The sequence below is a fragment of the Tarenaya hassleriana genome, unplaced genomic scaffold (assembly GCF_000463585.1).
Source record: "Tarenaya hassleriana unplaced genomic scaffold, ASM46358v1 Cleome11, whole genome shotgun sequence".
NCBI lineage: Eukaryota > Viridiplantae > Streptophyta > Magnoliopsida > Brassicales > Cleomaceae > Tarenaya > Tarenaya hassleriana.
In genome coordinates, this window is record NW_010961290.1 from 1,853,802 (window position 1) to 1,875,360 (window position 21,559).

At 39.0% G+C, this 21,559-nt stretch overlaps 5 protein-coding genes across 8 annotated transcripts; 1 reads left to right on the top strand and 4 right to left on the bottom strand.

Annotated features, from left to right (window-relative positions):
• Window positions 1–263: 263 nt before the first annotated feature.
• Window positions 264–4,452, bottom strand: LOC104805487 (SNF1-related protein kinase catalytic subunit alpha KIN11-like). Of its 2 annotated transcripts, XM_010530066.2 has the most exons (11): window positions 4,316–4,450; window positions 3,321–3,514; window positions 2,899–3,083; window positions 2,626–2,808; window positions 2,404–2,535; window positions 2,090–2,275; window positions 1,926–2,015; window positions 1,758–1,841; window positions 1,446–1,589; window positions 969–1,211; window positions 264–659 (listed from the first exon to the last, which is right to left on the bottom strand). In XM_010530066.2, the coding sequence occupies exons 1-11, from the start codon at window positions 4,324–4,326 to the stop codon at window positions 546–548; spliced, it is 1,566 nt and encodes a 521-aa protein (XP_010528368.1). In that variant the 5' UTR covers window positions 4,327–4,450; the 3' UTR covers window positions 264–545. The 2 variants fall into 2 exon arrangements, with proteins under 2 accessions (XP_010528368.1, XP_010528369.1); XM_010530067.2 differs by lacking the exon at window positions 264–659 and having other exon boundaries at window positions 1,119–1,211; window positions 1,446–1,551; window positions 4,316–4,452.
• A 568-nt stretch (window positions 4,453–5,020) lies between these two features.
• LOC104805488 lies at window positions 5,021–9,833 on the top strand. Of its 3 annotated transcripts, none has more exons than XM_010530070.2 (10): window positions 5,021–5,299; window positions 6,752–6,926; window positions 7,333–7,413; window positions 7,615–8,043; window positions 8,145–8,280; window positions 8,358–8,523; window positions 8,769–8,897; window positions 8,983–9,177; window positions 9,275–9,397; window positions 9,522–9,833. In XM_010530070.2, the coding sequence occupies exons 2-10, from the start codon at window positions 6,776–6,778 to the stop codon at window positions 9,645–9,647; spliced, it is 1,536 nt and encodes a 511-aa protein (XP_010528372.1). In that variant the 5' UTR covers window positions 5,021–5,299; window positions 6,752–6,775; the 3' UTR covers window positions 9,648–9,833. The 3 variants fall into 3 exon arrangements, with proteins under 3 accessions (XP_010528372.1, XP_010528370.1, XP_010528371.1); XM_010530068.2 differs by having other exon boundaries at window positions 5,022–5,299; window positions 7,330–7,413; XM_010530069.1 differs by lacking the exon at window positions 5,021–5,299 and adding an exon at window positions 5,996–6,013 and having other exon boundaries at window positions 7,330–7,413.
• A 391-nt stretch (window positions 9,834–10,224) lies between these two features.
• On the bottom strand, window positions 10,225–14,328 carry LOC104805491 (probable serine/threonine-protein kinase At1g54610). The gene is made up of 9 exons (XM_010530073.2): window positions 13,118–14,328; window positions 12,612–12,896; window positions 12,169–12,486; window positions 11,772–11,999; window positions 11,590–11,687; window positions 11,354–11,462; window positions 10,779–11,261; window positions 10,558–10,687; window positions 10,225–10,470 (listed from the first exon to the last, which is right to left on the bottom strand). Exons 1-9 carry the CDS (start codon window positions 13,490–13,492, stop codon window positions 10,454–10,456), a joined length of 2,043 nt encoding a protein of 680 aa, XP_010528375.1. The 5' UTR covers window positions 13,493–14,328; the 3' UTR covers window positions 10,225–10,453.
• A 136-nt stretch (window positions 14,329–14,464) lies between these two features.
• Window positions 14,465–16,932, bottom strand: LOC104805490. The gene is made up of 7 exons (XM_010530071.2): window positions 16,513–16,932; window positions 16,301–16,395; window positions 15,770–15,887; window positions 15,528–15,646; window positions 15,245–15,431; window positions 14,956–15,099; window positions 14,465–14,864 (listed from the first exon to the last, which is right to left on the bottom strand). Exons 1-7 carry the CDS (start codon window positions 16,798–16,800, stop codon window positions 14,574–14,576), a joined length of 1,242 nt encoding a protein of 413 aa, XP_010528373.1. The 5' UTR covers window positions 16,801–16,932; the 3' UTR covers window positions 14,465–14,573.
• A 187-nt stretch (window positions 16,933–17,119) lies between these two features.
• Window positions 17,120–19,612, bottom strand: LOC104805492 (chorismate mutase 1, chloroplastic). Its single transcript, XM_010530074.1, has 6 exons — window positions 19,275–19,612; window positions 18,544–18,769; window positions 18,352–18,438; window positions 17,976–18,119; window positions 17,770–17,862; window positions 17,120–17,601 (listed from the first exon to the last, which is right to left on the bottom strand). The coding sequence occupies exons 1-6, from the start codon at window positions 19,481–19,483 to the stop codon at window positions 17,356–17,358; spliced, it is 1,005 nt and encodes a 334-aa protein (XP_010528376.1). The 5' UTR covers window positions 19,484–19,612; the 3' UTR covers window positions 17,120–17,355.
• Window positions 19,613–21,559: the final 1,947 nt, after the last annotated feature.

Consider the following 21,559-nt stretch of genomic DNA (forward strand, 5'->3'; position numbering starts at 1 on the left):
CTTTCCTTCTTCTCCTCCGTCTCTCCTCCTACGGTGGATTTCTGTTTCGTCAAACCATGCTTCATTCGCTTGTCTTTTTTGTTCTCTTTTTTTTTTCATTTTTTTTTGGTCAAACATGTCCTTTTTTCTCTCTCTAATAACTATGATGTGGATCATATTTAATCACCTTAATTAAGCAAATTCAAACATCTAATCACAAAGAGGTTACCACCCAAAAGGGCCAAAACCCACTCTAAACATCTCATCAATTGGTTAAATTGTGATTAAGAAATTCAACATTCACAACTTCATATTCCAATAATAAACTAAAATATCCTCAAGACGAAGCGAAACGTAGATGGATCCACTCCAAATAATAAGCACACTTTCATGAACCACTTTTGGGTTTGTATTGTGCCCTCAAAAGATCTACCACCCAACGTTCTAGCTTATGTACACATCAAACCTTAACACAATCCACCAAAAAGAAAAATCTCCAGAGTTTTAACTTGAAAGCACTTGATCCATCTGTAGAAGAACCCTGCAAGTGAAGCATGGCTTTCAGTTCAGATGATCCTGAGCTCGGTCAGAAACGTTGCGCAGAGGTCCATGAACAAAAACTGAGGGCCGTTAACTCTGAGTATATCAAGCAAGTAGTTGTCTTCCCGGGCTTTGTACAGCTGTTTCAAAACATGCACGAGAAAAACCCCGTATGAGAACCGTTACAGTCCTGTCCTGGACCAGAGTTCAGTCTTAGATCCTGGCTAAGTTGTAGTTCTAGACAGTTTTTACTCGAAAAACCCACCAAGAGAAACCCTATGGTTTTTCACATCAGCTCCAGTTTGATACCGAGAAAAGTTAAGACCATAGACCAGTTTATGTTCCTATGCCAGAACACAGATTTGGGTTTTCGCAGTATCTTGTAAAGTTTCTGACTTTCTTCTTTGGAAGCCATTACTGATTCATGGCATTTATAATTTTGAAGGTACCTGAAGCTCAAACTTGACAGCGTTTGGTGGTGTCACGGCAACTTCGTCCTCAATTATGCTGGATTCATCGTTAAAGAGGTGATTTTCATGCATCTGATTGTTGTTAGTGGCATGTTGGCCATCAGAGAAGCCGGGAACCCATCTGCATTTCAAGTTGTAGAGCCCGTTCTTCTTCCAATATATGTTCAGTTCTTGAAAAATGTTGAGAATCCTGTTCATAATTTCCCGAGGATGTTGCCGAGTCTGTCAAAAATACACGGGAGAAAGATTTATTCCAGCAAATCTTTGGGGGTTAAAAGATTAAATCTGGGGAGAAAAAAACTCATTCAGTAAGAAGATGATAATTTCCATAGGCTTGATTTTCCCAGAACTTGATGATTCTAGCAAGACAAACTAGACTACAGATAAAGCATTCTAACAAATGGAGGGCAAGATGCGAAATCGCTAAACTAACAAAGACCCAGGCTGCGAACTGACCTGAACTCCAATAGCCCATTTTCTATCGATCGGGATTTGTGATCTTGGAACCATTCCCTGGTGATCCACCATATTTGCGTGACTCCAGTGGCCAACTTGTGAAGCACTAGTTTCAATCGGACACATAGAATTGAAACCATCACCCTAGAAGAGTAATATCGATAAGGTAAAAAGTGCGTAGAGAAACCACGACCTAACCACATGGTGCATGGATGAAATTTTGAAATTTAAAAGTTGGAAAATACATTAGTTATATCCATTGAGAATTAAAAGTTTGAAATTTTCAACCATAAGGAGAAGGAAAGCAAGTACCTTTGTCTCCTGAAACTCGGATTCGAGGTAGGCACTAGGACTACGAAACCGACTGTCCAGCAATAAGTAGTATGTCACAGTAGCCTGGAACAAGCAGTAACGTAACAATGAGATGACCATTGAAAAGTACTTAAGCGATGAAGGGAGAGAGGGAGAGAGATCTCGAACCTCATTTTGTATCCGCTTGAGAAGAGATTCCACAGCCTGGTTTCTGTCAAATCCAATGTTGACAACTTCTTGAAGAACCTCCTCGTTAATCTGGAAAGGTAATAACATAAGTTGAGCAATCGCTATATGAATAACGGTATCTAGCTAAAGGTGATAAATGCAACCTTTTTGGCCTGCTCCATAGTATTAGGGGGAGGAACAGTAAGATACCGGGGAAGATGAATCTGGAACCAATGATGTTGACGGATCTCAGGGATAGTAATTCTTTTCACTGGGTCAACCACAAGCATCCTTGGTATCAAGTCTCTAGCATCAGGAGATAAATGGCTTGGCAGTGTGTATATCCCAGACTACCCACAACACAAGACATGTTTCTCAAATTCGATTTCCATAAAAATAAACCTAACCAGTGTAATATTTGATCGATTAAACTCACAAGACAAATCATTTTAACCCGATCAAAGCATAAAGTACATACCTTTATTTTTTTGAAAAGTTGAGGAATGTTTTCATCGTCGAATGGAAGAGTGCCACATAAAAGAGCATACAATATAACTCCACAACTCCATACATCTACTTCAGGTCCAGCATACAAGTTTCCTGAAATAACCTATAACAAGCAGTATCCATGATTAGTTTGAATCTTCAGATTGATAGTCATAAATCATAATCTGATATGAAGATTATCCAGACGAAGTACCTCGGGAGCAGCATAGTTAGGGCTTCCACAACTCGTCTTCAGAAAATGACCATCACGCATGATATTACTCAGCCCAAAGTCTGCAATCTTTACATTGAGCCTGGCATCCAAAAGCACATTCTCGGGCTTAAGGTCTCTGTGAACAACCATATTCCGGTGGCAATACTCCACGCCCGATATTATCTGCAACAATAGGATTTTCATCAATTTCAACACTTCCAAAGTAGACAGGATAGCCTAAAACACAATGACCACGGTGAAAGGAAGGCAAACCTGCTGGAAAAAGGTACGAGCCTCATCTTCCTGAATTCTACCTTTCTCCACAATATAGTCAAAGAGCTCTCCAGATTTGACGTACTCCATGACGACATAAATATCAGTAGCGGTCTCTATTACCTCATATTGACGTATGATATGAGGATGCATAAACATTCTCAGAATTTTGGTTTCTCTTCTCACTGTAAGGAAGAAGGAAACAAAAGGATCCAAGGGTCAATTTACTGAACAAAACCAAGAAAAAGCACCTATAGCAAATCTTACCCATTGGTTGCACAAGATTCATATGCGAAAAAAAAAAGAATTATTTAGTATAAGAACAGAATTCATTAGATATCAAGGACTGGATTCATAATTTCATATTATAGCTTCATTCCCAAAAGCCTAGCTAGAGCCTCAAGAAGGCAACACATACATACCTTTCTCTTCCATTTGCAGGTTCTTAATCTTACGGCGATTAAGGATTTTGACAGCAACCTTGTGCCCTGTAAGCACATGCTCTGCTACTTTCACCTTCCCGAAAGAGCCAATTCCAAGAGTTTTACCAAACTTGTAATTTGGTAGGACTGATTCCAACCCACGGCCAAATCTATCCGATGGCACATCCATATTACTATGGCCAAAAATATTATATCGAAGAAAGACACAGGAAGAGAAAACATGTGAAATTAGTGATACTACACCAGGAAGTAAGGAACAATCCATAAATTTTCAGCGCCAGTATCATCAGTGTGTACGAGCCAGAAAACCGAGAATCAAAGAATTTAAGCATTCCATACCAAATAAAAGTTACAGACTTTCCCTAAATGAAGACCGTGTCACAACAATTTCCAATCCAAGATCAGCCGTTTCACACAAAACTATCTAACCTACACTGAACTGAGCAGGAAATTCAGTAACATATATTTAAGTTCCAACTTACAACTTGCAATGGCAGGGTTCTAATTTGCATCAAAACCACAGAAGTTGTCACAAAATTTGCAGCTTTAATCATGAAAAAGGACAACCATCATTCCCATCCGTTCTACGCAGACATGCTACAAACTCCTTCAATTCCTCCAAATATTTTCCCCAACATCTCGAAGCTCAAGAATACAATTGCTACAGAACAGATTGCGCCGAACAGACAAAAACTACACACCTTAATTCTCCAAAGTCGAAGACAATCTAGTTTAGGAAGAAAGAAAGTCAAAATCCTAAAAAGGAAAAAAGAAAACCCAGTTCCCTATTCTCCACAAGATCCCAGAATCGAACAGAAGAACCCACCAAAACTAACGAAAACACAAACCAAACAAAGATAAACCCCAAGAATCCGACAGAGAGAGAGAGGTACAAGGAAACCGAGAATACAAGCGAAACCCTAGGAAATACAGATAGAGAGAGGGGGAGAGAGAGAGAGAGAGAGGAATCATACTCGAACTCCATGAAAAGGTGAGTTGAGTGGAATGGAATGATTTTTGGTCGGGAGGGAGGGAAGATGAGTTCTCCAGAGTCGAGTTCGGAGAGTCTTCAATGGATTTCAGCGATTGATTAAACACCCCCAGGAAAAGGAAACACACATTAAATACATTTCCCCTTCACTTTTATTTTTATTGGTTCATTAATAATAATTTATTAGAAAGATGTACGCACATGTATTTATAAACACAAAAAAATATATTTTTTAATCTTTTATTATAAATCTTATTTGATCTCTACTTTTGTTATTATATTAATATATTGACACAAACCTTTTTTTTATTAATATATTATAAAAATGTTGTTTTCAATTTGAAAAGTTTATCCTCAAGATATTATATTCTAACAGGTAATAGGTTTTTACTTTTTTTTTGGAAGTAAATAGGGTTTTGATAAAGAATCAAATCGTAATATTCCCAGGTTTATTTTCTTATTTTTGTAAATTTAGATCTTAATAAAATAAATATAACTTCATAGCTCCCATAAGAAACTCTATTTGCTATTTCTTTCAAAATTTTATTCTTCTTTTGTTGGCAAAAATAAAGGGAAAAGAGATATGACGTCAAGATAATTGCATATAAACTGATTAACGTAGTTAATTATATTATTATCTGTAAATTTTCAAAAGATAATCACCAAGTGCGTACAAAATTCTCTCTCTCCCTCTCCTCTGTCTTCTTTTTTTTTTTTTAATAAACAACATGGAGAGATAGAGAGAAAAGAACTGAGGGAGATTCAGCTTCCCTTTGTGTAGGAGGCTGTGCCCGGATCCGACATTTTCGGGCTTCACCCCACCCATCAAATTCGCCTCTCTTCCTCTCCGTTAGGGTTTCTTCTGGTTCTGGTTTTGTTTCTGCAACGACGACGAGGACAAGATCCTTCCTTTTTTTTTTCAGACACAAAAAAGGGACTTCCCTTTTTCATGTCCCTTTTTTCCAAGGTAATTTTTCTTGTTTTTTTTCCGCAGGGCAAAACAGAAAGATCAAACCTTTAGATCATCGATGTCTGGTGTTTTTCCTCAATGTCCAGGCTGTAATCCAGCTTGGGTTTTGTCTTGAATTTTGTAACATCGTCGATCATTGCATTTGATCTTTTTGTCCGTTTTCCGATTTTTTTTTTTTTGCTTCGAACGAAAATCTTAAAATTTTCCTCCTTTTGGATCTGTTCTGATCAATTGTTCGTAGGATCCATTATGATCTTTTAAGATGCCGAGCTGTTTTTTTTTTCCTGGGTAAATCTAGATTGCGTTTTCTCTCTCGTCTTGATGCATGTGTTATGCTTCTCAAATGCTCAGATCATATTCAGGAACAGGAGTTGGAAGGATATGCATGTGTTTTATATGTTGATTTCTAATTTGACATTTTTTTTTCGTTCTCTTTAATCTGAAAACACTGTTTATCTGTGCGATGTTGACACTTTTCGCCATATTTTTCTGTTCAAGTTTCTGGAAAGGTGGTTGTTGTCACATGAAGCTGAAAGCGATAGGCAGGCTTTTTTTTCTCTAGAATTTCTGGTTTCGGTCCCTTTCTCCTCTGTAATATATGTATGTATACATGCAATCAGGTTTTCATATATATATTCATAGTTTTTTTTTTCCTTACAAATCATTGCAATGCCATCGAAGATGCTATGATGTTTCTCGTACCAGAGTTTGGTCTGGAAGTTTAATCTTGTTTATCGTACTTGCTTGGTTTCTTTCACAGAAACAGTTTGGTAGAATCTGTAATGGAAATTTTCTGTTGTTTGATGATGTCCTGAGCTGTTCTTGCCGTTGCAAAAGATTCCTGTGAATGCTCAAGGAAACTCAAGACTATCATTTCTAGTCAAATTCTTCACATTGTTGTCTTTTGCTCGGAGAAAAACTTCTTCCTCTCTGAAACATTTCCTGGAAATTTCCCCATGTGGAGTTTGACCAGATAAAACCCTACGTGCCTCACTTTTTTAAGTCTTTTTTATTTTCAATAAATGGAAGTGTGACCCATCAACCATCCTTTGAACTGTTCTAGGATCCTTTGTTAAGTGTTTCTTGGGCATCTTTGAGCCGGCCGATATATTTTATGTTTGAGAGAATCATGTATAGACTCGGTATATTGAACGGTTTAGGCTGGACATGGCTGTCTCTATAGACAGAATTGGGCAATGATCTCTTAAAGTTTTAGTAAAACGGAAAATGAGAAATATTCTCTGAAATCTGTGCCTGTGGATGTTTGTATCAGGCTGGCTGAGATCTTATTTTGTTAATTTTCTGAAAGTTTCTGCTGTGATACTTACCTTACCTTCGTGTGTGGATCCTGCATTTGTATGTTGCTGTTGATATGTTTTTGGTGCATTGGCATTCCACTGTGTTGTTCTTTTCCATTGACGATGAAGCTGATGTATTTGCCTTGTGCAGGACCGCCGAAAGTAAATTGTAGAGATGGGTGCATGTGTTTCAACCCATTCAAGAAGAATTCGGCCTCATAGGAAGGGTCGTCATAGATCTTCCAAAAAGTTATCTAAGGTTTCCGATGTTGCCCCTCATTCAAACATGAGAAGGCCCAGTGATGCTGGGAGCCGTGTATCTTTTGGTGAGCTTCTCTACATTCGGCACATATATATTACATATTCCGCATATATATATTCTTATCAGAATAACAATAATTCTAAACGTGCTAAGCGCATGAGATAAAATTTTCGGTTATCAAAGAAGGATTGCAGAAACATAGAATGTCAATTGTGCATATTAGTACTGATCAATACTGATAGCACATTCCTCGTGTAACTTTTATATATAGAAGAAAACCCATGTAGTCTAATTTAATGGGCGAATAGTATTTGATTGCAAAATATTCACGAGTCTCCCCAACACCTAGAGAATTGTATTTTTCTGAGGCCGGTTGGAGACGAGTTGTCAATTTGATTGGTTCTAGTTTATGTGACAAAGATAGCTTGGGGACCTCGAGTTGATCCGTTTAATTCTTACTATTGCAGCAGTTTCCCAAGAAGATGCATGGTTTGACTCTGTCAGTATTCTTGATTCCGATTCAGATGATGACTTTATCAGCCTACATGAAGGTAAATCCCGAAATCCACACATTTTCACAATCCACATAGCTGTATACATAAACTGAATAACCATGGCAATCATGAAATGTTTTATCAAAGAACCATTTTGGAAAGCGTATATAATGTACATGTAGGTAACAACTAAACTACTACTTAGGTTTCTGGTATGCAATAGTGAGCAAGGATCTGAAATCTCTTCTTTTCTTACAGCTGATAATGTTGTCTCATCGGGTAACCACCCGAATGGACAAGTAGTTCAGTATGAAGCCTCTTCATGCATTGTGGATGGGAAGGGAAAGTACGAAGAGTACCATGAGACTTACTTGAAGATCGATGGTTCCAAAACCGACAAGTTTATGAGCAAAGGTGTAAATAAGGAACCTAATGGTTTGTCTGTTATCACTGGAAACAACAAGAAGAAACTATTGGACCAATCTTATGGAAGCTTCAAAGGTTTAAAGGAACAAAAACGAAACTCTCAAGAAAAAACCCTGAGATCCAGCTTGAGCCGGTTGATGCCCTCTGTTAGTTTCAACGACAAGACTGTAAACTCTCCCACTTCTCAGAAAAGAAGGTCGGCTGTTTACCGGCTTTCTTTTAAGAGGAGATCATGTGATGGAGAGGAAGTTACTGAGCATCGTAAGTTTCAGCCTTTTCACTGAACATTGCAGTTTATAGTTGACCCTGAATTTTATGAGTATTGTTGAACTGAACTCTTGATTCATTCGTTCATGTAAAAGGGTCATCTAAGAGATTACTGTACCGCCCGAAAGCTGGACTCGTGATTCCTTGTTCAGCGAGAGAGAAACAGTCTCGGGGAAGTTGGTGTGAGCTTCCACCTTCGACTTTTAAACTCCGTGGAGAATCCTATTTTAAGTATGTTTACTTACCCTTTTCTTAGGATTGACTTTTACCCATGATGAAGTTAACTGATGAACAATGGCTGTCTGCAGAGACAAGCGGAAGTCCCCTGCCCCGAACCACTGTCCTTACACTCCGATAGGCGTTGACTTGTTCGTCTGTCCGAGGAAGGTCGATCATATAGCCCAACACCTCGAGCTCCCCAACATCAAAGGCGAGACAAAGCTCCTCCCTTCTCTTCTAATCGTCAACATCCAGGTAAACTAACTGCTCAGTGCTCACCATTGACGGCTTCTCATCTTTGTTTTTCTGATGTTTTAGAGAAGTGGATAGGTAGGGAATAGAACTCTGCAATTCATGGTATTGTGGTATTCACATAATATCCGAGCAAAAACTAAATCGGGCTAAACAAATGTAAAATGTTTCAACTTTAGCCAGCTTAGATTAACCGGGAAAGGATCTATGTGTTTAGCGATCATTACCGTTGTGTGACTCATGAGCAGTTGCCAACGTATCCTGCGGCAATGTTCCTCGGGGATAGCGACGGAGAAGGAATGAGCCTCGTGCTTTACTTCAAACTACACGACAATTTTGAAAACGACGTCTCTCAGCAATTCCAAGACATCATCAAGGTAAGGTTGATATCTGTTAGATCGCGGAATTTCTAATGCTCACTCGCCTTGATCTTGATGTGCAACGGATGCTTATTTGATACAGAAACTGATCGATGATGAGATGGAAAAGGTGAAAGGGTTTGCAAAAGACAACACGGTAGCCTTCCGTGAAAGGCTCAAGATCGTAGCCGGGCTGGTTAATCCGGAGGATCTCAATCTAGGCTCGACCGAGAAGAAGCTTGTACAGGCTTACAACGAGAAACCCGTCCTTTCTCGCCCTCAACACAACTTCTTCAAGGTTAAAGCATGAAACTTTTTTTCGCCATTATCATCAAATCCCGATCCTTTTTCAACTGTTCTGTCACATGACATGATCTGTTTTGGTCTCTATGCAGGGTCCTAACTACTTCGAGATTGATTTGGATGTTCATCGGTTCAGTTACATATCACGAAAAGGGCTTGAAGCATTCAGAGACCGACTGAAAAATGGAGTTCTCGATCTCGCTTTGACCATCCAGGTAACAAAAACAGGGTCACCAATCTTTCTACAACAGATCATACAGAAAAATCGAAACTTTTTTTTTTTGAATCAAAGACAGTATCTTACACTTGGTTTGGGATATATATATATACATGGAACAGGCGCAAAAACCAGAAGAACTGCCGGAACAAGTTCTGTGTTGTCTGAGGCTGAGCAAGATCGATTTCGTTGACCACGGTCAAATCCCGACGCTGTTAACCCCAGACGACGGAGAAGGTCTCATGTAAAAGTACAACCTACCATTATTGTATTCTCAACAAATATCTCTAAACCCAAAAAAAAAAATCCAGACTTTCAAATCAAATCCTGAGACAAGAACAAGAAAAAGCTTGGCCTCATTTGTTGTTCATGAAATGCCCCCCCTTGTATTTTCTCTGCAAATTGGTAATAATGTGTTCTTCTTAGAATTACCATCTCCAAGATCTCTTCTTTTGTATATTTTTTTTTCCTCTGAAATCTCCATTGATCGTTTGTTTGAATCGTCAATTCATCAAAAACCCAGCATTTGCATTACTTGAAAGATTCAAAACCAAATTATCCACTGTGTTCTGATTGGCAAGATGAGGCTCCCTCGACCGGCATGCAATGGAAATTTCATGAAGGAAACAGTTCATACTTCATAGCTTTTTATAGACCCTGAATCTGAAATTTTGGACATACTTGGAAACAATAATGTTTTTTTAGCATTTGGGTCAGTACCAAAGTTGTAGATTTCTGTACATTTTGATCTGATAACATAATCTACTAATTCATTCCGATCCGAGGTCAGTCCTATGGTTTATTAAAAAAAATGAGAGAATTTCATGTTCATTTTTATTGTGTTGAATAAAAAAAATCAAGATGGTGTATTATACATTATGTTTTTGTTTTTTTTTCAATGAGCTTACCATTGAACAGAGAGGAAAGAACAAAAAAAAAAAAAGAGAGTTGGATAACAATTCTGTGCAACTGCTTACAAATAATGTTTCTAAAGACATTAAGCTCTCCGACCTCTGTAGTATAGTTTTGCATTCCCACCATATTGCATTACCCATTATCTGTCCTCTCGTTCTGCAAGAAAACCAAAGCCGGTTCATATTAGAACCGACTTGGTTATCACCCGATCTCTGGTTTTGTTCCCGGTTTATTGTTTTTTACCTCTTTCAAACTGCGATTTCTTAACGGCTCGTCGGATATGACTTTCATTTTTTTGCAAAAGCTCATCGATCTTGTTCGATTGGAAAACCAATGGTCCTGATATGCTCTGTACTCCCCAGTGTAATTGATCCTGAGCACAAAACCAGAATCATTCGGTTGAATTTCACTAACCGGAATCAGGAAACTGAACTGAATAGAGAACCGGGATCAAGAACACTTACCAAATCGTTATTTGGAGAGTCCTCTCTCTGGTCATTCAACAGGCCCTGGCTTAAATCCAGACCAGACCCATCAAGGGACCCGTGCCGTTCGGCGATCCGGCTCAACGGCTCGCTCGGGACCACCAATGCATGACCACCACGTCGAGCATGGTTACTACCATGCACCTCCCGTGAATACTCATCGTCATTCAGGGTTAACCCGAAAGTGTTCTTGGCGAAGGCGATACTGGTTCCACTCAACTGGCTTCTCGAGCTGGGCTGGTTGTAGGTCAGAGTAGAGACATTGTCGGTGTTTTTCCGTCGTTTTGTGGCCCATTCAAACCCACTGGCTGGCGCGGTGGTTTGTGAGAGGTTCGAGTAGAGGTAGTAGTCGGCTTGTGCCGTTGTGGCTGCCTCGGATGGCGTCTCATAGCAGGGTCTGTCTTGCTGCTGGGCTTCTCTTCCTCTGCTCTTTTGGGCATTCGGGTTTTCGTCTTGCGTCTCCTGCACATGCAAAAAGCTCGAAGCTTGAAGCTCGAGAAACCGAAACCGAGAAATGTACTGAAGAGTACAAAGACAGAGAAAGAGAGACTGACCTGCCTCGAAGGTTGTTTAGAGTGACTCTTTGATTCGTGCCCCGTTCTATGTGGTTTTCTATGTTTCCTGCTAACTCCAGGATCTCGCATCTTGATGCCTGCTTTTTTCCTGTACGAACACATTACCCTCGTGAATTTTCGATAAAAAACTACTTTCTGAGACAAAAGAGAAGTATTGGGCGGATATCTTGGCAAGGACGATGGATTGGCCGGGAGGTTAAAGACTAGATCTTTACCTCCGCAATTCCTCACGATGTTTAGCATCCATTTCTTTATTAGGTGGATATTTTGGCAAGGACGATGGGTCGCAAGCGTAAGGCTTCGTAAGAAAGTACTGAGCAAATATAGAAAACAAAGGTTGAAAACCATGGAAACTGAGAGATACAGCTCGGAAAATCTTGTGGGTAGGAAAAATTACCTCAGAATTAAGTGCTGAGGAGGCAGTCCCACGCTTCCCGGGTTCCATTGAGAGAAAAGTTTCAAACAAATTCAGAGCATTCACAGTGAAATCTCTGCATCGATCTCGAAGAGTGCTCTCGTAAGTACGCTGAGGCTTGAACATAGTTGCGTGCGGAAGCTTGCACTTCTTCCAGAATTCATCCGGCGGAGATCCACAGAGTTTGTATATCTTATGTAGCTGTTCGATCTGTAGACCGGAAAAAAGATTAAACCTTGAAGCTCTCGGATCTATTCAGGCATCAATTGAAGGTTAAAACCTGTTTATGCAATCTTGGATACTCGTGCTTTTTTCATTAAAAAAACATTGCATAACATATCAATGAGTGTTAATGGGTTACGACGGGAAACTTCCTTACCTCGGTTCTGCCTTTTAGGATAGGTTTTCCCATGAGGATTTCAGCGAAAACGCAGCCAACGCTCCATAAATCAACCGATACTCCATAACTCGTGGATCCCATCAGAAGCTCAGGAGCACGATACCACAATGTAACCACACGGCTTGTCAGTTGGTTCTTGTTTCTCGGTGTGATTATATTCGCCAGCCCGAAATCTCCCAGCTTCAAAATCCCTTCATTGTTTACCAAAATGTTCGATGCCTTGATATCCCGATGTATTATACCTCGTAAATGGCAATGCTCCAGTCCCAATAATAGCTGCTTCATATAACACTTGATCTGGTAATATAGAAATAAGAGATTGTCAAACTCCACTCGGTTTTCAAAGCAAAAAAAAAAGTGTAGGCTGAGGTTTATCTGTAAGGACAGAAAATCTGTAGCCCAGTCTAACTGAGAAACTGTACCTGTGGCTCGGTGAATTTTATGAGAGGGCTGGATGATAAACCGGCAAGATCGTGTTCCATATACTCAAAAACAAGGTATATGCTGGTGGACATTCTTGACGTGATTATGCCCTCCAGTTTCATGATGTTAGGATGGTCGAGTTTGCGCAGAATGAGAATCTCCCTTGCCATGAACCTGATGCTCTCCGGTTGAAAATTATCAAACTTTACCTTTTTCAGTGCCACCATTTTCCCTGTTTCCACTTCCCGTGCTCGGAACACGCTGCTGTATGTTCCTTGTCCAATCTGCATAAACAATTTATCGTCAACAAAACAAAAAAAAAACAATGTTGCTTGATATTTGCATATCATCCCGACCAGATTTAAGTCCGTTTGTACAGCACAGGTCTGCATAAACCCTTTTGATTGATGCCCAAACAAGAAAAGCAGAGCATTTAAAAGCTACGACCACAAGAAAACAAAACGACTATGAGTTAAAAAAAGAATGCAAATTTCCTTCGAGGTACCTTCTCCAACTTCTCGAACGCCTCTGCCCTGAGAGGGACCCACCCATAGACAGCCTCAGCGGCGGCAGAACAAAGCCAGGCAGGCCACCCAGCTGCGGCCTGCTCTGCCTCGATGTTCCTGTGGGACAATCCGGATTTCAGGCTCACACCAGTCTTCAGATCAGAACCACCCAATTTCTTGGGCTTTCTCGAACGCCGAATGTGGCTGTCTTTGTAATTCTCCTCCAATGAATGATCAACAACACGGTGGTGGTGTAGGCCTGATGTGTTCTTCGAGGTAAAGCCAGATGCCATGGCCATGGTGTTCTCTCTGTCGGGTGGTGAGCCATTTGGGTCACCCAGACAGGCAGCGCTCTTGGAGCTTATGCAACCCATTCTTCAGAAAATGGTTTCCGGAGGGGCTGAGACCACCGACTCTGATCCGGAAACAGGTCCAATATGGGGATTCAACCCCACATTAGACCAGAAAAACCAAATGGGTATGCAGGCAAAAGAACAAAGACAACCAAGAGAAATGAGGGAAAAAAGAAAAAAAATCACATGACAGAGATGTAAAAAAAGAAAAAAAAAACTTTTCTTTGTCTGTTGAGTCTTCTTCTGAAAGAGAGGCATGGGGAGGTTCCAATACACAACCGCTAAAACAGAAAGAGAGAGAGAGAGATTTGTGGGACCAAAAATGGAAGATCTTTTTCTTTTTCTTGTGTTTCAAAAATAAAAGAGAGAGAAAAATACGATATTTAGCCAATGGGGAGAGAAGGTCTGTCACCTTCACCATTTTCTCTCTGCTACAGAGAGGGAAACAGAGCTGTAGGTGATGGCCGGTAAAAAGCTTAAACAATTAAGGTGGATTTGTTAGTTAATCTATCAAAGTTGTTCATATGTCTCCACAAAACATCAGCTATCAAAATTTTTGGTAAAATCATCCCGACAAAACAATATTGAATATACTTCATATTATATACACACACGCATGTGTAGGTAGGTATATATTTATGTAGATATAGATGAGGTTAGATGGTGTGAGCTTTAATACTAAAGCTAATTAAAGCTTATATGATAATTGAAGGTCTAATGCACTAACTTTAAGGGTCTTCTTCAGTCAAAAGGAACTTTACTTAAATACATATCCAGCAGCAGAAAAGATTCTAGCAGCAAAAGAGAAAAAAAGAAAGAAAGAAAGAAACCGCATTCTTGCATTCCATTATTCTAGTTGCGTCAAGTTCATATATTTTTCCGCATAAATTATGTGACATAAAGAAGTTAGATATTTCATGTTGAAACAGGAAATTCACATAAGCAATTTTATAGTTGACATGAAATGTAATCAATTAAATTGATCCTCAGACGGCATACAATATTGTTTATTCAAGGAAAAAAATATATCAAGAACAGATTTGCAACAGTACAGAAATATCAGACAAAACAAGAACATACACAGCTAGAGGAAGAAGAAAACTTACAATTTGATCTCAGAAAAATAAGTGGAAGAGACAGCCAAGCCTTCCATGTCATATGTACGAACAAGTCTCTGTCTTGCGTCAGGTGATTCAAGCCAGCAGAATTCCAGGTGGAAGGATTTTGATTCAGCAACACTCTTTGCAATGTCACAGGGGCATCCCATGTACATTCCTCCCGGTAACAGCGTTATCTGGTATCCTTCCTCGAACATAACCAAGTTGTTGGATCTTGTGCCTGCCCATTGCACATTGGTTGTAACATCTCTCTCGCCCAATGTTGAAGAAATATCCTGTTTCACATTAAAGTTACAAGATCATCCAATATCAAAAGGGCAAACCGAAAGTGTCAATTACAATGTGAAAGTATAACATATAATATACCTGAACTAAATGACCCTTGTCATCCATTTCAAGTACAGAAATTGTATCGGCTTCAGTGATTGTTGCTCCATAGACACCGCTGCGTTTCGTCACTGAATGACCTTTCCATTTGCCAAGAAACGGGGTAATCCTTTCTGCATCATCCTGCAACAGAGAAAAGAGCAGAAACATTGAATGTCAGTCAAACTCATTCTTACCAGGGCATTCAAGAACTCCTGTTTTGTTCAGTTAAACATATGCCATAATATCTCTTTTTTAAGCATGTGTAACAGCAAAAACAATATATTACCTTAAAATTATCAAGGTCTGGATGAACGAGAATCCCCTCTCCTCTGTCTTCAAGGAAAACGAGAAGCATTTCCAGAGCACCTTTGGGATCCATGATGTGAAAGGCTCTTGCCCTTCGATCCATCCCCTGAGAATACAAGCAGTTTTCACATACCACAGAAGGCCGCCGGGATGGAAGCTTTAGAAATCTGAAAATAATACATCAGTGGATAAGCTTCATAAGTTCGTGATGGTCTGACCCATGATCCATTAATAATATAATGGAATAGCCATGAGAAGTTAACCTCGGTGATTCTTCTCCAGTATCGTCTTCCCCAAGCACACCCTGCCTCAGAACTGTCTCCAACATTCCAGCAGTTTGATACCTCAGCGAGAATGCCTTCTCGTTGGGGAAAAAACCAATCTGCGGACTAAATCATGATGGATATCACTTGAAAAAATGGCATGATAAACAAAGGCAAGATACTAGCAACTAAATCCGAACCAGACTCAAACTTCAAATCTTGAAGAGTTAGAAATAACTCACCTGCTGATATTTGTCCACTGTGAACATATTGGTCTCTTTTATTTTGTACTCTACCCATTCAGGTTCTTCCTCTTCTTCAGCTACGGAAGTGGTGGATGGCCGTTGCTTTATATATAAGCTATAGAACATAATGAGGTTTAGCCAAGAATACAAACTGGAATATGCAGACCCAAAACATTGCCTAACTGAACCTATCTTAAGCATTCAAAGAGTTTCACATGAAACAAAACAGATTTGGCCCAATATTGTCTAATACCATCCAACATATGTACACGCAAATCTCAAATAAGTTAAACGACATCTCAAGTTCATCAATTTCTAAAAGTTCATGGGACTAAAGCTAAGTGAACTCATAATCATACTTGTGTTAATTCAATCACAAGAAAAAAGCATTTATTCCTTGCAAAGTGCAAGCAATTCACGACCTTTTTTTTCCATATTTATCTCCCACAACTCAGTAAATCAAGAAACAAACGATAAAGACCATACGATTAAATGAGGCTAATGATTATCTCCAATAAAAGGCCATACGATTGAATGAGGCTGCTGAGCTCATCTTCTCCATATGAACTAACCGAAAGCCGCGTATCGATCTTATGCAACAACTTTCCATCGCCATCAAATTGCTGCAACCCAAAAGCAAAAAGGCGAAATTTCTCAACAAATCCAACAAAAACTGGAGCCGGAACTGACAAATCACCAGACAAACTAAAACCCAGAATCAAGATTAGGGTTTCTCATACATGAAAGGAACCAGTCCATCTTCCGATGTTAAGATCGATGAACCGGTGCAAATTGTCGATGCTCATCGCTTCATCGGCCGTTCTCCGGTCGTCTTCTCGGACCGCCGTCGGTCTAATCACCGAGCTCCGACCTCCATGGACAGTGCTGCGAAGCGGATTCAGGTCAAGGAATCTGAATCCTCTGGGTACTCGGGTCGGATTCGGAGATTTGATTAGTGGAAGGTGAGGGAGTGAGCAAGTGACCGAAGAAGCAGCCATGGAGGGAAAAACACAAAACACTTGGATCATGTGAAGCGTATTGTATCTTATATTCTTATCGTCAAACGAGTTCCATTTCTAGAGTCGCACTGTGTGTCGTTTTCTGGATCATTTCCCCATATGTATTATCCAGAAAGACGGCGTGCAGTTCTAGTAATTTGAGCAGAGAAGGCATGACAAAATCACACAATTTGATAGAAAATTGCACGCCCAAATTATTAAGAAACCAGAATCCATTAATCACACTATTATTAACAATAAGTGTGCCTTTTCATAATATTATATTTTAAAAACCCTAAAATAATCTCTTTAAAGGTTATTAAAGATTTAATACGTGATATACAGCATATAAGAATTAATAATCCATATATAATTGCTATAAAAAACGTATATACAAAGTTATGAGTTCTGTTTTTTTACTCAAATCTCCTATATATAAGGGTAAAGTAAACCACATGTAACCGGTTTAGCCCGGGATGATCAAACCGGATTACAATTCAAAACAATGTGCATAAAACGACGAGATTTTTGCATTCAAAGCTTCAATATTTTATTACCGGAGACACTCTGAATCCGTACTTCAGTTCAGTCGAGTCTTCTGAGCAAGTACTCTACTTGAACCTCCTTTGTCAGGGGCATGATCCAGTCTCCGTACAAGTCGGCGACCAAGCTGGGGCTGATTTTGTAAACCTGAGATTCTCTCTCTTCCTCTTCCTCCATGGCTTCCAGCTTCACTTCTTGCCCGTATGTCCGAGCTTTCATGGCTACTCTCATCTTGATCGCCTCCTCCACTGTCGGGAAAGTGAGCATTTCCATCAGTCTATCCCTGTCCTGAAACGTTTCGAGTTGCAATAAAGATGAGAGGAAGTTAATGAAACATTCTCTGATATGAAGTTTTGTTCTGTCCGAGGAGAAAGACAAGAACTTTCAGTCGGTTAAGATCTGGGTCTGGTCTCCTTCTAGAAGCTAAGGCTAAAGAGAAAAGAAAAAGAATCCTACTTGTGCTTTTATGGCGAACTCGTAAGCTTCTGGCGAGGCACGAAATTTGGCCTCTGCCACGAATTTCCCGTAATGGATCCTCTTTGAGAGAACCTGGAAGACATTGATAAGTTCATGACCTCTCGAGCAATTTATGATCAGGACATCAATCAAAAGCCTTGCTTTTTGTTGCGAGTATCCGAACCCAAAGCAGAAAAAGCTGTTACCTGAACACATATCGTGTCACAAACAGCTGTTGATCCGTAATTCCCGTCATCCCCTTTCTTCACTAGCCGTGGGACGAGGTCTCGGAAGTACATATTCCACACCTTCTTGTTTAAGTTGATCGGATCAGAGGCAGAGTGCAACACCTATTACGGAAATATGTGACCCATTACTGTTAGCATTAATCTCAGGGGAGTGACGCAATGGCTGAAACCACAGCTAACTGTTACTAATCATTGATTGAAACAAGGAAACAAAAAAGGATTTTGACCCAGAAATTGATTCTGGATAATCAGATTCCAAGATTATTCATTCAATTCTACATCCAGTATTAGTCAAACACACAAGCGATAAGCATGAAGAGCCGAGAGAATGCACCTTTGGGTACTGCAGAGGTGGCAATATAGGCTCTGGCAGTTCATCAGGGAAGAAGGGATGCTCATCAGGGCTCTTGTACCTCCCAACCTAATCATTCACCAAAAGAAAACCATTTCTATCCGTCAGAACAATCCGAGAATAGGGTTTTTTCGAGATTACGATTTCGTTCTAATTATCTTGAGATATATGCACCTTAGCGTGAAGCATTTCGGTTCCTTTCACCATGTATTCAACCAGAGAGCCGTGGAAACCGTCCATGTCAAAAGCATTAGGGTCGTAAGTATCGGCATTGTAACAGTACTTAGCTCTCTCCAAGAGGCTGAATATAATGCTGTCCTCTTGCCGTATCAAAGAGTTACGGATGCCCTCGAGGGTAAAGCTCTCACTCTCATCCACACGACTCTTTCCTGCCAATGATCTGTATTGACAACAACAGCATCAGAAATGGAGGCTCAATACAAATCTATATATCTTTTTAACGTTACCATTGCATCACAGCTACGAGGAAGAAGAATTTCGATGTGACAATTGCAAACTTAGGAAATCCAACATTCTACAGCTGACGCAACATAGTTTACTCATGCCAAAGAATTTCGACGAACTCTTTACACATGTAGTCTTGTCAAAAGTTTCAACAGCTTTTCAACTCCACAGAGATTTTTTCAAGAAAATTTTGGGTGGGGGATTTTCCGTACAACCTAAGCGCAAAGAAGATACGGAGAAGCAGCGTGAACTATCGCTGTCGTGTGTAGAACCAAAGGTTTGAATTCTGACAGAGACATATAAATTTAGAAAATTTTAAGCCAAAAGCGTCGAAATTTAGACAAACCCTAAATTCAAAACGAAAAACTTAATCGAGTTCCGAACGACGTAACTCGAGAAATCTACAAAATTTAGCAAGTAAGGGTCGTCGTAATTCATACCCAGCGAGGGTCATGGCGGCGTGAGCAGACCGGAAACCACCACGCGCCTTACGCGGGAGAGAACAACGCACAGCGGACTTAAAGTTCCGACCTTTCAATGTCCGGAGAAGGACAGGACAAAAGGGTCTCGAGAACTCGCGATCCTCTAGAAACCCAATTGCCGAAGGGGAAGAACAAGAGGGACACGATCTCAACAATGACGCCTCCATTGTTAAACCAGAGGCGGAGATAAACAAGAAACGGAGATTTTAGACAAAGAGAGAGAGTACCGATGAAAGAGGCAAAACGAAGGAGAAGATGAGAAAACCAGAAAAAAAGACGCACCCACACTTGCAGAGGAAAGGGTTTACATTTGTAGGAGGGAAATGATAGTGGTAGGAGAAGAGGAAACCGTGGCCCACAGATACGCTATCCGGTTTGGTTTCGGTTTACTAGATTTTAGATTTGGTTTCCGGTTTAGTTAAATAATCAATTGAATTGTATACCAACATTTTAGGCCTATGTTTTGAATTGAACGGGTTTAAGTTTATGTTCAGATAACCGTTATGGTTTTAGAGTTTTAGCTTTGTTTTTTCATAAAAAAAAAAAAGAAAAAATCCGTTAAAAAACTAGTTATATAGATTTAAAATTCAACTTTTAGATGATAAAAATATAGAAAAAGTTTGAAGTTTTTAATAGCTGCCAAACCAAAAACTAAAAAATAATTAAAAAAATCATTCTCACTCATTCGAGACTTTAAGTTAAATTATTTTATATTCAATAAATACTACGAATAGATTATGGTTTGATTCCGGTTTTATATGGTTTGAGAAATATCGGTCCGGTTCGGTTATATGGTCGTGGTTAAAGTATTAGGTGGCTTGAGGTCGGAGACCAAGGTTAGGTGAAAAAAGAGTAGACAAGAGCATGCCACGGAAGGCAGATTTGAGAGAACACTCTTTGACACAAGTTGTTGGGTTATGGAATTATTATTATTATTATTATTATTATTATTATTATTATTATTCAAAAAGCCAACAACTTTTTATTACACGTCACCATGGCGACATCATCTTGGCGTTGGTAATCTAATCTATGTTAAAAAACCAAGGGCTTAGAAGCTTGTAGGATATGGTAATGTTTTTTTTAGTAAACTAAAAACTTAATCTGGTTTGTTAAGAAAGATAGACTATATTTATTATAACAGAATCTTAACCTGATTTATTAAGTTTTGATAACAGATGTTTAGAATCTTAATAATAATATAATAATCAATTTTGATTGGGTAATGTTATAAATTTTTTATTTAAATTAATAAGAAAACATTTTTTTGTTGTTCTCATTGGTTATTTTTTTTCTCTTTTTCAGTTGACCGGAATTTTTTTTGGAAATATCCTTATTTAGGTTTGGCATTATCAAAGTATTAAATATGAAAATTTAATCATTTTAAAGATATTTGTTTTTCTACACTCATTAAACATTCCATTGAATTTACAACCAAATCAATCAATATATTATAATAGCGAAAACGAATTTCTCATCATTTTTTTACAAGGAAAATGTATCACATTAATACAAAAATAAAATAAAAATAATATTTGCACGAAATGTCTAAATCTCAACCTACCACCACCAAGTCACCAACCCCGGTCCCATTTTATTTATTTCGTACGTGCACCTTCTTCTCTCTTTTTTTTTGCTTGATATATATATATATATATTTTTTTGCTTTTTAATTATCCCACAACCCTCTCATTTATTATTTTTATTTTATTTTATTGTACTTTTATAAAATGGTTATAACATAATAAGTATATTGATTCTTAAAATTGTACCATATATATTTTTTTTATAAAATGTATTTGAGCAAAATTCCCACCTAAAAATAATGCAGGAAAAGAGAGGACCACATAGAATGCACTTTGTGATCTTACTCCCTCCCAGTTTATGTGGTTGTAGATGATTTGGGACCATTTGATTCATGATGCCTAATTACAATTCAGTTCTAATGTCTTGTCCTAAGGATGATCCCAATTAATCTTTATCCAAATTAGAGCTTGTAACTAGCAATCCCGCCAACTAATTAGGCCTAATTATAATTGTTTTTTCAAATGGTGGACAATTTGCTTCATGATGGGGCCAGTGCTAGATGCAATTTTTGGTTTTGTGTGAACCGGTTTAATTACGAAAGGCCAACAATGGCTGGCCAAGAACACGACACATCATCCACAAGAGAGATGAAATGAATAAGCCCTTATCCCATATCCCAAAAAGGTAACGCCACGAAACTCTTTCCAACACTCATT

Excerpts from the sequence above, each read along its gene's own strand:
- LOC104805487 (XM_010530066.2), bottom strand. Across the intron at positions 2,809-2,898 it reads CTCGTACCTTTTTCCAGCAG|ATAATATCGGGCGTGGAGTA; the intron begins GTTTGCCTTCCT and ends CTATTGTTGCAG. Across the intron at positions 1,842-1,925 it reads TCAAGCGGATACAAAATGAG|GCTACTGTGACATACTACTT; the intron begins GTTCGAGATCTC and ends TGCTTGTTCCAG.
- LOC104805488 (XM_010530068.2), top strand. The coding sequence starts at position 6,776 with ATGGGTGCATGTGTTTCAACCCATTCAAGAAGAATTCGGCCTCATAGG. Across the intron at positions 6,927-7,329 it reads TGGGAGCCGTGTATCTTTTG|CAGTTTCCCAAGAAGATGCA; the intron begins GTGAGCTTCTCT and ends TTACTATTGCAG. Across the intron at positions 8,281-8,357 it reads CGTGGAGAATCCTATTTTAA|AGACAAGCGGAAGTCCCCTG; the intron begins GTATGTTTACTT and ends GGCTGTCTGCAG.
- LOC104805491 (XM_010530073.2), bottom strand. The coding sequence starts at position 13,492 with ATGGGTTGCATAAGCTCCAAGAGCGCTGCCTGTCTGGGTGACCCAAAT. Across the intron at positions 12,897-13,117 it reads CGTTCGAGAAGTTGGAGAAG|ATTGGACAAGGAACATACAG; the intron begins GTACCTCGAAGG and ends TTGTTTATGCAG. Across the intron at positions 11,463-11,589 it reads CATCGTGAGGAATTGCGGAG|GAAAAAAGCAGGCATCAAGA; the intron begins GTAAAGATCTAG and ends GTGTTCGTACAG.
- LOC104805490 (XM_010530071.2), bottom strand. The coding sequence starts at position 16,800 with ATGATCCAAGTGTTTTGTGTTTTTCCCTCCATGGCTGCTTCTTCGGTC. Across the intron at positions 15,647-15,769 it reads CAGTGGACAAATATCAGCAG|ATTGGTTTTTTCCCCAACGA; the intron begins GTGAGTTATTTC and ends TTTAGTCCGCAG. Across the intron at positions 15,432-15,527 it reads ACTGGAGAAGAATCACCGAG|ATTTCTAAAGCTTCCATCCC; the intron begins GTTAACTTCTCA and ends TATTATTTTCAG.
- LOC104805492 (XM_010530074.1), bottom strand. The coding sequence starts at position 19,483 with ATGGAGGCGTCATTGTTGAGATCGTGTCCCTCTTGTTCTTCCCCTTCG. Across the intron at positions 18,770-19,274 it reads GCCGCCATGACCCTCGCTGG|ATCATTGGCAGGAAAGAGTC; the intron begins GTATGAATTACG and ends TTGTCAATACAG. Across the intron at positions 18,120-18,351 it reads CACCTCTGCAGTACCCAAAG|GTGTTGCACTCTGCCTCTGA; the intron begins GTGCATTCTCTC and ends TTTCCGTAATAG.